The sequence below is a fragment of the Ptychodera flava genome, chromosome 4, assembly GCF_041260155.1.
Source record: "Ptychodera flava strain L36383 chromosome 4, AS_Pfla_20210202, whole genome shotgun sequence".
In the NCBI taxonomy this organism is placed as follows: domain Eukaryota; kingdom Metazoa; phylum Hemichordata; class Enteropneusta; family Ptychoderidae; genus Ptychodera; species Ptychodera flava.
This window is the reverse complement of record NC_091931.1, coordinates 31079738-31096444: the sequence shown is the minus strand read 5'-3', so window position 1 is coordinate 31096444 and position 16707 is coordinate 31079738. Positions and strand designations below refer to the sequence as shown.

The 16707-nt window shown below is 36.8% G+C and overlaps 1 protein-coding gene across 2 annotated transcripts; it reads right to left on the bottom strand.

Annotated features, from left to right (window-relative positions):
* Positions 1-763: 763 nt before the first annotated feature.
* On the bottom strand, positions 764-16547 carry LOC139131477 (amine oxidase [flavin-containing] A-like). 2 transcript variants are annotated; one of them, XM_070697532.1, is made up of 15 exons: positions 16485-16547; positions 14158-14376; positions 13538-13632; positions 12361-12501; positions 11495-11596; positions 10628-10719; positions 10118-10271; positions 9471-9620; positions 8734-8893; positions 6033-6129; positions 4730-4783; positions 4114-4171; positions 3220-3317; positions 2460-2574; positions 764-1977 (listed from the first exon to the last, which is right to left on the bottom strand). In XM_070697532.1, the coding sequence occupies exons 2-15, from the start codon at positions 14213-14215 to the stop codon at positions 1774-1776; spliced, it is 1578 nt and encodes a 525-aa protein (XP_070553633.1). In that variant the 5' UTR covers positions 14216-14376; positions 16485-16547; the 3' UTR covers positions 764-1773. The 2 variants fall into 2 exon arrangements, with proteins under 2 accessions (XP_070553633.1, XP_070553634.1); XM_070697533.1 differs by having other exon boundaries at positions 16097-16510.
* Between the last annotated feature and the right edge of the window lie 160 nt (positions 16548-16707).

The following is a 16707-nucleotide window of genomic DNA, read 5'->3' as shown; positions in this document are numbered from 1 at the left end:
TTATGTGAATGCGTTTTGGCATGTGGGATTTTTACCAAACATTTTGCTCGATAAAAACATTGTTGGTAAAAAGATCTGAACAGGAATCAGCCAGGCAGATTCAGATTGCAAAACAGGTGATGCCATAAACTTTTACTGTTCATCAACAGCAAATCTATCAAAGGGAATCAGGAGTGATTTTACCCGTAAATATGCTATTCTAACCCAACCTTTATTTTGAACAAAATTAAAATTTGGATGAATCAACGCCTGTTTATAACTACTCTCCTGCTACTATTTGACAAATTTTCCATTCCACCAATTAGTTTTTCCAAAGTCCAATCCCCAAATCTTCCCACTTCCCCTCTCCCTATTCACAATCGTCTGTAACCATCACAAATGTCACACCCTTCATTTCTCCGCTTGCCGAAGTTTTGAAGATGCCCATGAGAACCAATTCTATTTCACTGCCAACTCACTTGCCAAGACGATGACAAGTTCTTCAACCTGTCATGTCCACCCACGTATCTCCCACAACAGAAACAAAACTGTTCTCTCCCCAACCGAGAAATAGTCTATGAATGGCATTTTGTTGCACAAATAGTATTATTGGCTGCCTTTTCATCAAAGGAAAAGATGTTACACATAAAGTCATTGACAGGCAAACCTGGGAACTTTGAACATAAACTGTCATGACATTCCCATTCTCAATGATCAATACAGAAATTAAATGCTCATAAGAAGCAAAACTCTGATAAAGAAACAATCAACTCTTCAATACTGATGTGTTTTCATGTTTTATTCTAGATTCAAAATACATTGACTTGGAACTTTGAATATTCAAAATATTCAATTGTACATATGACAGCAGATAAAAGAACAGAGAAATGTTTCTTCATAAAATGTAGTCTCATAACTTTGGGTTTGTTGTCAGTGTACCATAAATTAAAATTACAGACTGAAGTTTTGCAGTCTGAGGTCACCTTTGAGGGAAAACTATACAGGTAAAAATACTATATTTCATTTTAGAGAGCCTTGCCTGACATATTTGTGAAAAATTGCCTTAATTCTTTGAAAGAACTGAAAATCCACTGTATTAGTAGTGTTACTGATGCTATATGCTGATCATCAGTGGCAGTTTCAGCTTATCATGTACATGCAGTAGGGTAATGACAGCCTCCGGCCCCATGTGCACGATGAAAATATATGAAATACTGACTTGATAGATATAATATTAGGTCAACAAAATTCAGGCGTACAATGATAGAAAATTGCAGTACAGAGGATGAGTGCTGAAAAAGTAGCAAATTTATGTTTGAATGTGATGATGCAGGTGTTTTTAAATACCGTGGCTTTGCAAACAAATTTACAAAGTTTAAAAGGTTTTCTGGAATTTGACGTGCTCATTATTCTCATTAACTTGTCACAGTTTGCTCTTTCAAAGTCTACCATGGCAAAACTTTTTGAGTCTAACACTGTTATACAGTGAACACAATTGAATGTAAGCTTAAGATCAATACATTGATGATTTGCTGATGCTCAGCAGTACAGATGAACATCGAAAGCGAGAGAGCAAAGAAATAAATTGTCATTATATGGTAAAAGTCACAGTCCCACCACCCGGACTGTGGTAAAGTATTTCTGGTTTTTAAAAATCTTTAACCCTTTCACCACCATGGTTTGGCCTAAACCCATTGTTATCAATGGTAGCTGTGGACCTGTTTACAGGGAATCGGGGGTGAGCAGGTTAAAGGAAAGCACGACAGTTCATCATTGAAGTGCAGCGTCCCTTCTTCAATCAATCTGTGTTTTCCTGCAACTGATATAGAGACCTCCAAGAGTGCAAAGCAGAATCAGAAAATTGATCATTTGCAGAAAACTTTGCACGGACGGGATAGCTCTTTCTTTCCAAGTCAACACTGCTTCTGGGAACATGTTTACTTCTTCCCCTTCCTGGCTGGCATCTTCTCCGGTAATCCTGCCACTCCTGTACAAAACCTGAGAAAACATTTTTCGAAAATTTTACTTTTACTAGCTTTAAAAAAGCTGATATATCAGGTCAAACTTTCCAAGGAGATGCAGGTCATATACTCAATCACATCTACAACGATATTGAAAAATATTATTCATGTTGTTCTGCTTTGAGAAATATGTTAAGATGTCTGTTGAGACACAGCCCTGCTTTCCTTTCACCTTTTGGACCGGGAAAAAGGAAGAAATAATATCTGTAAGAATACACACACACATATTGTTTTGCAATTCATTAAAATCCATTGGAAGGACAGCTTTGTTACACAGTTGGGTAGCCTAAGTTAGACAACTAGCACAGGCGACATCTTGGTCCACACTATTATAATGAACAAAAGTTGGATAGGAATAGTTGGCAGGCGGCCAATTTTGTTCCAATAATGTTGAGATTCATGTCATCCATTCCTTTCAGCAAGGCATGGCGCATAAGGATATCAATGTTCTATATGTACCTGTCTCGCTGCTTGGGATCCGGCTGCGATGGCGCCATTCATGCAGTAACATGTGAGCAGCCGTATATTGTCACCTGACGAAAAATGAATCCTCCCATATGATGACTTAACGCTCCTGGAACGCACAATGGAATATTAAGAGTGAAAAAATACCTGACAGGAGAGTCAGTGTAAAATGGAATACTTCATCATGTTAGAGATAGGCATTAAGAAAAGGTAAACGTTCAGTGTAAATCTAAGATTATTTAGAGAACTGTACAAATTAATTTAAAATGCAGCATTCACTTCCAGGCCCTATAATTCTGGACACTTCTCAACATCAAAGTGCCAGGTATTGTGGATGTTTCCTTCTCAAAGTGAATAAATTATTTGACTGTTTCTATCGTATTGTTATAGAAATGATAATTGTTGCATAGGATTGAATCCAGTAAGTTTGAGCCTTACACTGCCAATATGTGTATTTTCCTCAAATTGTGTGTTTTAATGATGGTTGAATTTTTTAAGGCGACTGTACAAATAGCAATAATGGTTTGTTCCATATGGGCTTTTTGCTTTCATTTCTATCTGTAGCAATGTCTTTTATGTATACCATGACATAGCCACGATGTGCTGGTGTACATAACCATATTGTCACATATTTACCAGTTCTCTAACTCGCCATCCTCTAATGGTGAGACCGCAACCCTAACCCCATGGTGCCTCCTAGGTTTCAACTTTGTACAAAACAAAACAACACAAAACAAAAACAAAGAATTGTTACCTTGCGTAGTTTGTGATGACTCCAGGGGGATAAAAGGACGCAAAGCCACCCTCAATGTATTGCTCTGAGGACCAATCACATTCTATGTAATCTATAGGCTGTTGACAGAGAAGGGAAAAACGACATTCCGATATATCAGAGATCATTTTGAGTAAACTAAAAACATCTCATTGTTACAAGAAAGTGCTGACAAAAAGGGAAAACTAATGTGGTTGCTGTAGAAGCATCAATAAATCTTACATTGCTACATTCCAATTAGAACATGCCATCCTGAAACAAAAGAACTCTCATATAACACAATTGCCTATACACATTAGCTGTGGCCTACAAGTATCTTTTTAATCCACTAAAGTATCTCTTCACAGTGCTGTCAGTCTAAGCATTCTCTTCTTTCGCTCAACCTGCCACTGGGCAGTTATGGACTCAAGTGTGATGCAGAAGACCCCATGGTGATGAAGTCTTATCATATACACTGGTGTGTACATTCCCCTGCGTATACTTATTGTCTGTACATCATGATGTAACTATCATAAGTGATAGTTATTCAGGAATATCCTTTCTTTTGAGGAGTAAATTTGTTTTTTATGATTTATATTTTACTCTATCATTCACTGGGTGAGACGTCCATTTACAGGAAAGGTCATCCATTATCTGCAACTAAATTGAGCGATGAGGAGTAAAGTGCATTGTTCAAATATTAAAAAATATGCTAGTCTTGAACCCTCCATGCATTCTCTTGTAGTGAGTTTGCTAGTCTCTGACCTCTGACCCTGATCTCAAACTCAAAGTCCTTTGATCATGAGTCTGGTACCCTAACCACCGGGCCATGATGCCTCTATGTGCAATTACAAAATATTGCAAGGCTTACAGAAGTGAAAACAATATCGGCCTCACCTGTTTTGCTTCTTCAGATCCAAACACTCTAGAATACAACTCGTGAAGCGTCTGCTTCCTGTGTAGGAAATCATTTGAAAAGAAACTATGAGAGTTGAAGACAACATCAACAAATGCCTCACTGACTAGGATTAAGCTGTCTGGAGAATATTGATTCCTCTATTTGGAAGGTAGAGATTAAAGTACAAGAATTTGCAACTTTTGATTTTTTTTCCCTTATTTTTGTTTTTAATGTCAACAATTGTTTCATTTTCTACTCCTCTAGGTCTGTACATACATAAATTGTATCATTATTGTTGACAAGTTAATTCTGGTGTGGACTACAATTCAAATGTAAACAATAACACTGCATTTCACACGTATGGAAGCTGTGTTGACAAGCTAAATAGTATTTCAACATGCTTTGGGAATGGAATAAGAACTTGCAGGAGGTGCTGAATTTGTTCTCAGGCAAACTCAGCTTCTGAACAGATGAGTATCTATGTCTGATCATGGTATTTGTTTGACCAGTGAGAAGATGCACTTTCGTAATGATGAATGTTTTTAAATGGACAAGATTTGTGATATAGCCAAGAAAATCTGGTACAATAGCACAGAAGTATCTTATGGCTATTACCTTTCTTTTACGGTATACGACATCAGAGTTCTTGCTTTTGCAGCTGTGATGAAACTGAAAGAAAGTCAAATTTCATTTAAACCCTTTGAACATAAGGTAATATGCAACTGAACACAGAAAGCCTTACTCAAATGTTCTGCTCAAACTTTCCCCAAGAAACTTTGACCATTTTCTTCCATGATCAAGATTCAAAAATCATGAGGCTCAACTGAAGTTTTGGATTCGAGAAACAAATTGCCTAAAATTTACTGATACTTGAAATTTAAAATACCAGCTGTACCCTGTGTTAACTTTAGGGGAAATAAAATTTCAGAGGTTCACAAAACTGGTGAAAACTTTTACTTCACATGCCTGAAAATGAGGTCACACAAAATGTAACATCCTGAAAAATCTCTCTTGGGGACCAGAATACTCTATCTCAACCAAGTGAGAAACAAGTGCCGTGCTTATACCATTTGAAAACTAATACATGTGAATGAATGGAGAATTTGAACTATAGGCCCCCCCCCCCACACACACACCCACACCGACACATACACACACACACTTCATGTAAAAAGATATTCATAGACATACATCATGGCTACACCAACTACTAAGCGTACAACAATAACTTTTTAAAACCTTGTACACATCCTTCCCTATATACATTTATATGTATACATGTAAGGTATTCTCATTTAAACAGGAACTTCTCCTATAAAGCTGGATTATCGTAAATCTATTTCAATGTAAAAAAGCCACGCTACTGATCAGACATGCCGTGTTTGGTCCCAGAATCCCATAATTTTGACATATTCCAGGCATTCATTGTAATTGAGTCTTGCATATGATATCTGTGAATATATAGTGACTAAACTTGAGTTGAAAATAAACTGAAAAAATGTTCCGCTTTTTGTCGAAGAACGCATATGTTTTGAAATGTGTTCCCTGTATGACCATTTGACCCCTCTTTGCATATGTCAAGTGAGAGCTGATCATGATTATTCAAATTTATCATACGGTCAAAGCGATGCCACGGGAATTAAAAAACTCCCGCCCAGTGTATGTAAATGGCTGCGTCATCAGTAATCCCCCTATTGTACGCCGCGCCCATGGTCCTGTAACTTCCCGTTTAAGCAATATCTGGACACTATAAGAACATATGATGATGGCTCATGTAAGAGAAAAATAAACAAACGATAACCAACAAACTAACTGAAGGTATATGCTGAGAAATATAAGGAACATGTTTGTCGACTGATTGGAATATAGTCAAATGTATGAGTCAAATGAGGAAATACCAGCTATCACTTATTCTTACCTGAGAAGTGCTGGACATACGCCATCAGGTTGGGTGTCATCTATGATGAAGTTAACTGGGGCATCATCATCGAGTACGACACAGCTACCAGTGAGCCCTGCTTTATTCAAAGAGTAGTTACTGTTAGTTTTCAGAACTGTTCAGGGTGTGATAATATGGAAAGTGTCTATGTAGGAACGTACTGTTTGTCCTTTTTAGCAAGAGGTTGATTCAGGCAAACCAGTTTAAGTGCATCCTTCAGGTATTCAAGAGAAACAGATTGACTTGCATACACATATGCATGTGGTGGTTTCAGTGTCTGAATTTTGTACCAAATGTACCAGGGAAAGACACTAAGGTTTGTCCGATTGCCCGGGGCAAGTGAAAGTCGCGTTCGGGCAAGTGAACCTCCGATGCCACTTGCCCGACGGGACAAGTGAAAAAATAATTACCTAGAAATCTAATTCACGAGAGCGATTTTCTGGTGAGGGAACACGGACTTAAACAACAAAAATAATCATATTATGTCATTGTGAACATTTCCATAAGATTTTTCATAAAATTGCATGAAGAGTTGACGAAAAGAATCATATATATAATAATCGCTGTCAATAAAATCCAGTTCAAACAATACACCGGTACCCGTAAATTACCGTACGCTGATTTTGCATATGAAAAAGCTGTTCAGCTGGTGGGACGTACGTTCACCAAAGTTCATTGCATTGACTGTGAAGTTACGGTGTCTCACAATATGTCGATACGGTAAAAAAAGAAACACAGCGGTTTTTGTGCTTTGTTTGAACTTTTATAATAATGTAAAAATAAAGTCCAGTGGTTAAAATCACCACATAAAATTGGACTTTTACTAAACGTACTCTTCAATGTTAACTTGTTGAGGGACAGTGAGTGGCAAGACCGCATGCAATGAAGTCATAAGCATGTTTGGTGTCAACGGGTCAAGTCTTTGAATTTTCAACAAACACTGACTTAATTTTCAGGTCAATAAGCCAAAAGTTACTTGTCCGTGGCGACCAACCTCTCTGTTTGTGAATTTTCCCATTCTAAAATGACTGTCAAGAAGCAATTGGAGCGAGTTTGACATCGAGAAATTCAGCTTTTACACACATTGAAAAACACCGACGCCTTAGGTTGTTGGTTTTAATTCTATTTAGTCTGCGCATGAGCAATAATAAGACCACCTAGGTTATTAGAAAAACATAGGATACTGGTATAGTACAATGGCAATCCAAACTTTATAGGGCTGGTGTTGATATAAGCGCAGTAAAAACATGACAAAGAAGTACATTATTTTTCAGAAGCTTCAAAACATTCCTTTATAGCTACAGATTTTTTCTTTCTGTATAGATAAGTTAAAACTTTTAAAAGCAAAAAGACCTTGAAGGTACAAATTGAAATGGCTGTTATTATTTGTACATTAAGCCCCAAGAAAGTAAACATACAAACATATGAACTGTTAGAATTTTTTCTATGAATATGAAAGCCCCATTAGCTGTAAATCTTGAAATTTGTTGACCTAAAAAGGCTTCCTATTTTCTCTGTTTTTCTTTAAATTCTACCCATTTACAGGATAAGCTTAAAGTCTTTTACTGCTTTACAAAACATTCTTTAGTGAAAAATTGGACAAGTAAATTTACATTTTAAACGTTATTATGATTTCCCACATACTAAAAAGAAAACAAAGCATGTCCCAGTTGAAAACATTCAACACTATGCATTACATTGGACTACTCTGTTGTTTCCGTGAATATTCAAATGCATATATGCACGGTGTACACTGGTTTTGCTATATTTGCATGGGTGCCATTTTACATTTGGGCACATATTATTATTTTTCTTGTTTAAAATTGCACATGCAGTCTCACTGGGCAGTTAACAATACTTGTATTCCAACCCCTGAAAGAGCAAATTCCAAAAAACTTGTTTTAGTTCAGAAGTAAAATCACATAAAGAATGCTAAAAGATACAGGTAATGGAGCTTTAGTAATTAATGGAATATAAATGAGCCATCCAGCACGCTTAGAAGTGTGAAGAGAACCCTATGAGAATGTCTGACATTTTCTCATGATAACATAATTTTCAAAATAAAGTGAGTGAAATAAAAAACCAATGTTTTAGCTTTTTTCAAACACGTAAATTATACTGGGCAAGTGGTTTTCCAATTCGGGCAAGTGAACTGAACCCCCACTTGCCCGAAGGGCAAGTGGATAAAAAAATAAGTGTCTTTCCCTGTGTACAGCAAACCAGCTCAAGGATGTCTGAGAATTAACACACTGGCTGCAGTGGTTTGTGTACATGTACTCTGCACATGTATGAGAAAGTCTAAAATGACATTTTGAGACAAAAACTGATCCAAACATCTCACCAAAAGTCACCCAGACTTCACTTGTCTGCAAGTGAAGACTTAGTGACACGATTTTGAAACAAAAACTGAGCTAAAAATCTAATTGAAAGTCACCAAGACTTCACATGCTGCAAGTCCCTACGATGACATCAAAGATACTATATAAATCTAAGAAAAAGTTATTGAAAGATATTGTAAAAGTATGTGAATCAATTACTTCAAAACTGTCAATTATGAAGACATTCTTCTGAATAGAGAAAAGACCTTACTTATTTAAGTCTGTTACAAATCCTGTAATTATTAAGAATTTCTCAGTCATATTATTATTATTAATATTATTTATGATTATATTTTGCTTGCCTTTGTCCTGCCAGAATGCCTTGGAATAGTAGGTTATAGTCTTGATACATGTTCCCATGGGAATTCTCTGATAGGCCTGGCTCTGCAGACTGGGCAGTGGTGGTGAGAATATGATGTGTTGAATCATCGGTATGGGTACTGAGCAGATCACATAGTCTGCCTATTGTAGGCAAAACATATACTGCCAACATTTTACATGAGATAGCTATTTGATATCCATCAGAAATGACAAACTTCCATCAACAATAAACATTTTACATTTCTTTTGGGAAAGTAATCTCACAGTCATTTTTTTTGCACTTTTTCATTTCCAAAGACATTGGGTCCCTATATCTAACATACCAGTGTAGCATATTCAATACAGGTGTGCTGGAATGGATATTCATCTTTGTCAGGTACAGAGAAATCCTTCTTGATGACTATGAAATTAGTAAAAGAAATGTATCAATCATCAAACAGACTTTAATATAATTATTGTCTTCTTCTGTTTTTCAAAATATGTTGCTATCAAATTTGATGAAATGTGATAATTATTTCATTTCTGTTCTAAGTTGGACATCTCAATTAAATTACAAAATTTGCGGTGAGTTTAAGCAAGAAGTTTTAATGAAGAACAACCATTGGTGAAACTTGTAGCCTCTCGGCATTAAAAAAGAGGGTCTTGCCCTGCTAGGCCAGACAAGTTGAAAAAACAGACAGGATTTCAAAGTTGTTGCCACATACTACATTGCAATTACCTCATAGAAGTTACCATTCTGTGTTTTCACGGTAACCTTCTTTCCATCCTGTGAAATCTCTTGCACTGGACTGTTCAAATGGACCTGGCTCTTGAAGGGAGCAACCATTTTCTTACAGATCTGTTGAGTACCGCCTATAAGTCTTTGTCCCTAAGAAATACACAATCCAAGGATCAGATCATTATTATCTTATGATGAACATGCACAGTACGACAAGGGACCTGTAGTGTCCCCTAGGGTGCCTGTACACAGATGAAATTGACATTTATTGGAAAACGGAAAATCCAAAACCAAAGTTACACTGGGGATTGCAGTCTCTTGTGCCATCTTTGTTTATCATGCCTCAAGCCTTCTTTCTTTAAAGTACCTACTCAAAATAGCAAATGTCATAGTCAAGAGCTGTATTAATTAATTAATTAACTTTATTTGTTGCAATCTTTTTAACATAGGGACTCACTATAAAAAGCATTAGGAGCACCTGTATTGCATAGATATTCTTTTACACACAGATGAGTACTAGAGGTACATGCTATCGGCATTAGGACTGTTTTCAGACTATTACCGCAATGTCTTTCGCTGTTATAAAAATGAAACAAAGGCTAAAACAGAACAAATGTTGCCAAAAGTCTCAATCAAAATCAACTCACATCAATTTGAAATGTAGGTGGAACACAGAAGAAGTGGTCATAATACAAACGACTGATATTTCCCCGAAACCATAACAGGAATAGAAGGGAGAGCTCTCCAGGCTCAACACAGAATGTAACTGACACCAGAGCTGTAGCGACCTGTTTCGCTGTTCTGTGATTGACAGAAAAAGGAGACAAAATGATAAGCTTTACATTGTGACACAAGTGTTGGTTTGTGCCAGTGCTGATCACAAAAGTATTCCGTAATCTATACTGGACCTTTTTGACACTTCTAAATTCTTCAAACTGAGAACGGGCTAAAACTATCACCGAAATGATATCTACATGATTGACTGTACCATGATGGCAGACAGCGATAATCAATATAAACTGGATGAAGCTCATATGGAAGTTGTATTTTTATGCTTATAATTGCCATCGTTTCACATCCTTCACCATGCATCACTCTCCGTTCATATCATGGCAAGTGGGCCTCTGCAACATGAAAATAAATCTCAACTAACTTACTTGGTGTAGCAAGTTTTTTCTATCCACTCTTTTGCAGTCATTTGGTCCAACTGTGCAGCGTTTTTTGCATTCCATGGCGCAGTCCTCGGTATCTGCATTGAGTAATGATGAAAAAGGAAGAATGACTGAACCACGCACTGACTCAGAAACAGATATGCTGAGGTTGACCTAACAATAGCTGTAGATTTTTTATATGTTTTTTCTATAAAACAAGTACATCTCATTCTTTCTCCCTCAAAAATGTTGAAACGCGAAGCACACATCTTGCAACCACAATTGTGCAATATGCTGTATTATTGTTGACATCTACAATAAATTCCGGACAAAAATTCAGTTTCCACCAAAAACATTGGACATAACACACATGTAGCCATTATTGACAAGTTGGACATCAGGCAATTTCAGTATGATTGTGAGAGAAGCACACGTCTTTGTTTTTTTAACAGAACAAAAACAGTCAACACAAGAACATACACAGAGACTTACATACAGCTAATGGAGCTTTAATGATTATTAAATATGAAGGTTTTATTTAAAGAAACAAAATCAATGTAACTTTTTATCATACGCCTACGTTGCCTCAGATGATGTTTTCTTATGTTTTTCACAAAGTTTTGATGAAGGAAAAGTCGTTTCAGTATACAGGAAGTGGTGCATCATCCTGTTTGACCTTGAGCAAAAAGAAATCACATGGTCAAGTAATTTTCTGTGGTTAATAAAATCTGGCAGAATAACACCTTTTCTTTTATCTATCTTCAAAACCATCAGCTAAGCCATACTCCAGCTAACACCACATTGATTCTGTTTCTACAGTTGAGGAATTTCTGCAAAAGAATCAATTTCACAATCAAACTATACAATTCCCACCTTGGCTGATTCAGTCTTTAGTGCACGGAAAAAGTTGTTTAAATCCATCCAAATTATGGGATTCCAAATCGGGAAAACTGTTCTGTAGGGTACGGTTCTTCCCTGAAGGAAGAAAAACAGGATGAGAGATGCTGGATGAGAATGATTGAGTGAATTATGAGTGAATTAAATCCTTTAACCCCCATTTCTCTGAGTATAGAATCATCCATCCTTTCAAACAACAAAGGGATGTTCAAGTTCTGCGATGGAAAAGTGAAATTGTACATTTGTTTCTCATCCTAGTTCTTCAACAAAAATGATACAGCGACGTGTTTTTCTACTTTGCTTTCAATTTTTTTTGCTCAAAAGATCTAACAATCCACAGATGAACATCAAAACAGAAATGTTCACATGCAATGGTAATTCTGACACACGGCAAGATGACATTAATTTAAGTTCAGTTTAGAACCGGATACAGTGCATTGATGTGGTCCTCCAGATATTTACATTTTCTGCCATGGGCAGCACACGATTCATTTCTTTTATGTATATCTTTGAAAAGCAAACATGAAAGGAAGGTTGGCATGGCCAGTCTGGATCGGCATGTGTGAGGATGGGAAACAAAACTCTCTCTTTCATAGCCTTGAGGTTTATGAGGGAAAAATATTCTTGCCGTACTATTATTTGAAATGTCTGGAACAAACCCTGTCATTTGATATGATGAAGTTGGATTAATACAGCGGGAAACTAGAATTTAGATGAAAGGGCAAACAGACTTAGTAACTGTGGTCCATTGCAGACCAAAGAATCATGCTCTGCTGTTTTCTGTGACATGTGGTGAATGCATACATTCCAAAGTTCTCTTTCATGAGGGCTGTACACTATACCTGTGAGTGGAAAGCAAGACAACCAGCAGGAGGTGGTGGTTTGTAAATCTCAACTCCTAATTCTTCACACAGGTCTATAACTTTGTGATCAAGGGGGGCAATGAACTCCCCTCCTAAGTTTGTATATTCTGATGTTGAAGTCTGAAATATGACATGAATAGTATAATTAATTGAATGAAATGTACCTTTCACTAAGTTGAGACATGACAGAATCTATGCAGTCTTTCTGTGCTATTTTTGTTTCATAAAAAAAGGATACATTTCAACAAGGTTAAACTTTCTATACAATGTACATGCACGTACACTTGGTCCACATTAATTATTGGACACCTAATGTTGAGCTTGTCAGCCAAGTTTCATTTTCCAAAGCTGAAATGCTCATACTGGAATCTTGAAAAACTTTTTAGTCAATTTGGATTTGTAAAATGTTACATGTGTTAATTTTTTTAAGACAAATTCATGATCAAAAGAACAACCAGGAATTTCCATAATTACAAATTTTCTACAACATTGTACAGCTATATCTATGCAAAGTTAAATACATGTAGTAATATAAAGATACACAACGTCAAAATTAACATGCCCCATTATGACAGTTATTCACTGTTTTCAAATTCAGCTTATTTCCATTTATGGAATTGCCTTCTCAAGTTTCTTTTGGGCACTTAAACCCCCGCTGAAAAGGCCCAGGATCGGGATTGACTGAGGTGTTAAGAAGATTATGAGGCATTTCTGTCTTTTGTCTTCTTTTGAAATTGCAATCATTATATAAATATGTTGCTAGATGGGATTAGGTCCCAACGGGATTTAGTGCCTTTCAGCTTTATGCAAGAGACAGACATGTCTGTATTTGATGCAGATGTGATGTGCGGCAACTGTAATTTTGTTCCCTGAACAGAGAATTTATGATTCCAGAGGCCATGCAAACTAGTTTGAACACTGGAGGAAAGGTGTATGGTAAAAATGTATACAGGACTACCAAACTGGGTTCGATGATCAAAAATTGGTCATGGCACCACTACCATGGATTGAGTTGCCTATCCCTGCTATACATCTCATTCCTAGTCACATCTATCCACTAAGATGACATTATCTTTCTCCCAGGAACAAAGCAAAAACAATTAAAAAAAAAAGGAGACATCCAAAACAGACTTACTGACACTTTACAGTCTTATACCTTTATCGTGTGAACTCTTCCACCAACTCTGTCCTTGGCTTCTAATACGATAACATTAAAACCCTCTTCATGAAGAATCTTTGCTGCTGTTGTGCCTATATGTTTATGAGAGACATAGTGAACACTGTTAAAAAAACATTTCCTGGGTGTAGATGATGATGATAATTGAATTCTGAATCAAAATCTGAGAACAGTTCATATGTCATATTTTCCCATGGTCCCTTCTCCGTGACTGGGACTTGCGTTGTGAATTTGAGCAAGGTCACATACATGCATTGGGTGACCTTGACTTGATATTGATCAAGTATCAACATCAACTATTTACGGTTTCTTGATTGTTTCAACAAATTACATGTAGTATAAATGCCGTATAGAGGGTCATATCATTTTTCCAACTTCAAAATTTGAACTTGGTTTCAGGTTTTTAACACTTCTACATTGCACTTCGATATGTAGAAGCATTAAGAACTTGTCACTTCAGAATTTCCAACTTCTCAGCGTTACACCAAAATGGCGGTCTTGATTGCGTTCAAACTGTCACTACTACTAAATTGAGACCATTGGGATCAAAACCAGATTTTCGTGATAAAACTGTACAGAGAGTCTAAGAGCTCATTTACCTGTAATGCCGGCACCAACAATGATCACGTCTGCCCTTTCAATTTTGGTGGATTCCATATTGATTGATATGAGACTATGCAGTGTACAGATTGTTCCTGCCAGAAAGAAATATACCTCGCCACTATCCTTCAGCAACTAGTTGACTTTGTAGTGTTGTTCTAGCTTTCCTGCCTTGGATTGCAACTCACTGTATGCTGTGAAGCTCGCCTGATGGTGATCTAAAAAATCACAGAACATACCAAATATTGAGTGAGAGCAAAACAATGATTATGGGATACACTTACAGGCCACTACTCTGTGATGATTTGTATTAGTGTGGTCCTTATTCAGCCAAGATTTATTGCAGCTCAGACTTAACATATTTTTCTAAAGTTCCCTTATGGACACCATGAAGGGAGTGTGGTCATGGTTGCACCATCTCACAGTCCCCTGGTTCACCTTTAATCTTTCTTCACAGGGAGCTGTCATTTTTTATAAGAGGAGAGGGCTGGCGAATTTGCTTTAGGTGGCAAAATAACCTCTATTGCAATTAATCCCCGACTTTGGTTATATTATAGCTTTGTCAATTCCAGTGAATTTTGTGATGTCATAATTAGCCTAAGGTTATTACTGATAATATATCTGATTATCCGACATCGTGGTCCCAGATATTTTCTACATTTACAAATTCATAAGTATCACCAAAACTAAAAAATAATAGCAATAATGTACCCCTCCCAGCCAGTAATAGACTTGAGCAAACTTTGCACTCCACAATGTACTTGGCTTCACCTCATACACTATGTCATGCAAAGTGTGCTTTCACAAATTATAGGCAAGAAGGGGATACATTATTGCTTAATTAAGGTGGGGCTGCATGTTGCCAAGTTTTTTTCAAAGCAATATTCCTGATCAAAGATGACAAGGAAACCCCCTAATATGATATATTTTCAAAAAGCAGAGACTCTGAAGTTTATGGTAGCAATAGTTTACTTGAAGGATGAAGTGGTTGTATATTTTGCCTAAAATACCTCAATTTTGGCATTAATGATAAAAATTAAGTAAAAAACTTGACGCTATTTTCTAAAATGTAATACTTCGCTTGAAAGAAGAGTATGTGTAGAACAAATGACTATTTAATATTGCATTATCTATCCTTATTCTGAAATGGTATGGATTGAAAGACTGACTCTCAAAAAAATGATTAAAATTATGATTGGTAAAATTAAAATGCCTCTTATTCAAAATGTAAGCACTTAATCTGTTAATTGCCAAACAAAATAGTCGTTTTTTTTTTAAATAGCATTTAAAGAACATAAATATAATGTGAAAATTTTAGAGAATTTGACCCAGCCAGAGTGGAGTTAAATTCTTTGGAAATCTTGAAATTGGGAGAAGAAAGAAGCAAGGAAATTGGGTGATTTGCATAATTTGCATAAATTAACACTTCTTTATCACGTCACTTGCGACTGTTTGACAAGCTAAAAGATGGACCCATGGAGTTAGCTCCATGGTGAACCCAACCAATGTTTTAATCTTGGGTTAACAAATTCATTAAAATTAAATGAATATTTGCGAAAAAGTTATTTTTTTTGGCAAAATACGTTGTCTTGGGTGCATTGACCCTTCAACAAGGATTGATTTTAAGTTCATATGTAGGACTAAGCAGCATATACACAATGTCATGAGATATTGTTACTTACATTTGGTTCTAGTTTAACTCAGGATAACAAGTTCAGGTTTGCATCACAGTTTTAATGTGATTGCACCATAATTATGTTTCAGCAAGAAGTATGCATCTATGGCAAGGTCCAATATTCTGATCAAACTTTATTATAATCGTACATGTAGGTGCTAAAAATAACCGTTTGCCCAGATGTAAAGGGGGATGTTTAGAGCCTACTTTGTAGCTTTTTCCATTATGGTATAATGTATTGCAAAACACAGAGGCTATTTGACCTTGTACAAAAGTGCGCCGCCAGCCATATAGGCTAGACAGACTCAGACTGTGAGACATGGAGAAGAGCGAAAATGTCGCTTCCTGACTTGTTGGGGAGTCCTGCATTTAATACCAAACCGCTGGCACCGCATTTTAATATGGACATCAGGTGTGGGCGAAGCGACGAGGTCTGGAAGCTAGCGAGACTAAGCTACGGTTTGCCAACGTACGACGTTTTACGAGAGATACAGCAGTATTTGTATGGTTTACTGTAAATGTACGTAGTGTATTGCATGGGGCGGCGGTGGCAAAAGTCGCCCCTGATGCGATACTGACGGTACTCGGCAGTCGCTGTGTCCGTTGGGCGGCAGGCAAATAAATACTCAAATAAATGAACTTGACCATTACCATCGACGTGAGCATGAATGACCTCTAACGTTGACTCTGACCTCTGACATTCTCTGGCCGTCTGTTCGAATTTCGCTACTCCACAAAACGCCTACTGTGGTCTGCAAAGGAGATTACTTTGTTTTTACATGGAAAATCTCGCATAGTGGGTTGATTTTCCAGACTAAATGTCTTTTATCATGACCAATACTATAGCAGAGAAACACACTTTGTTTGACTGATG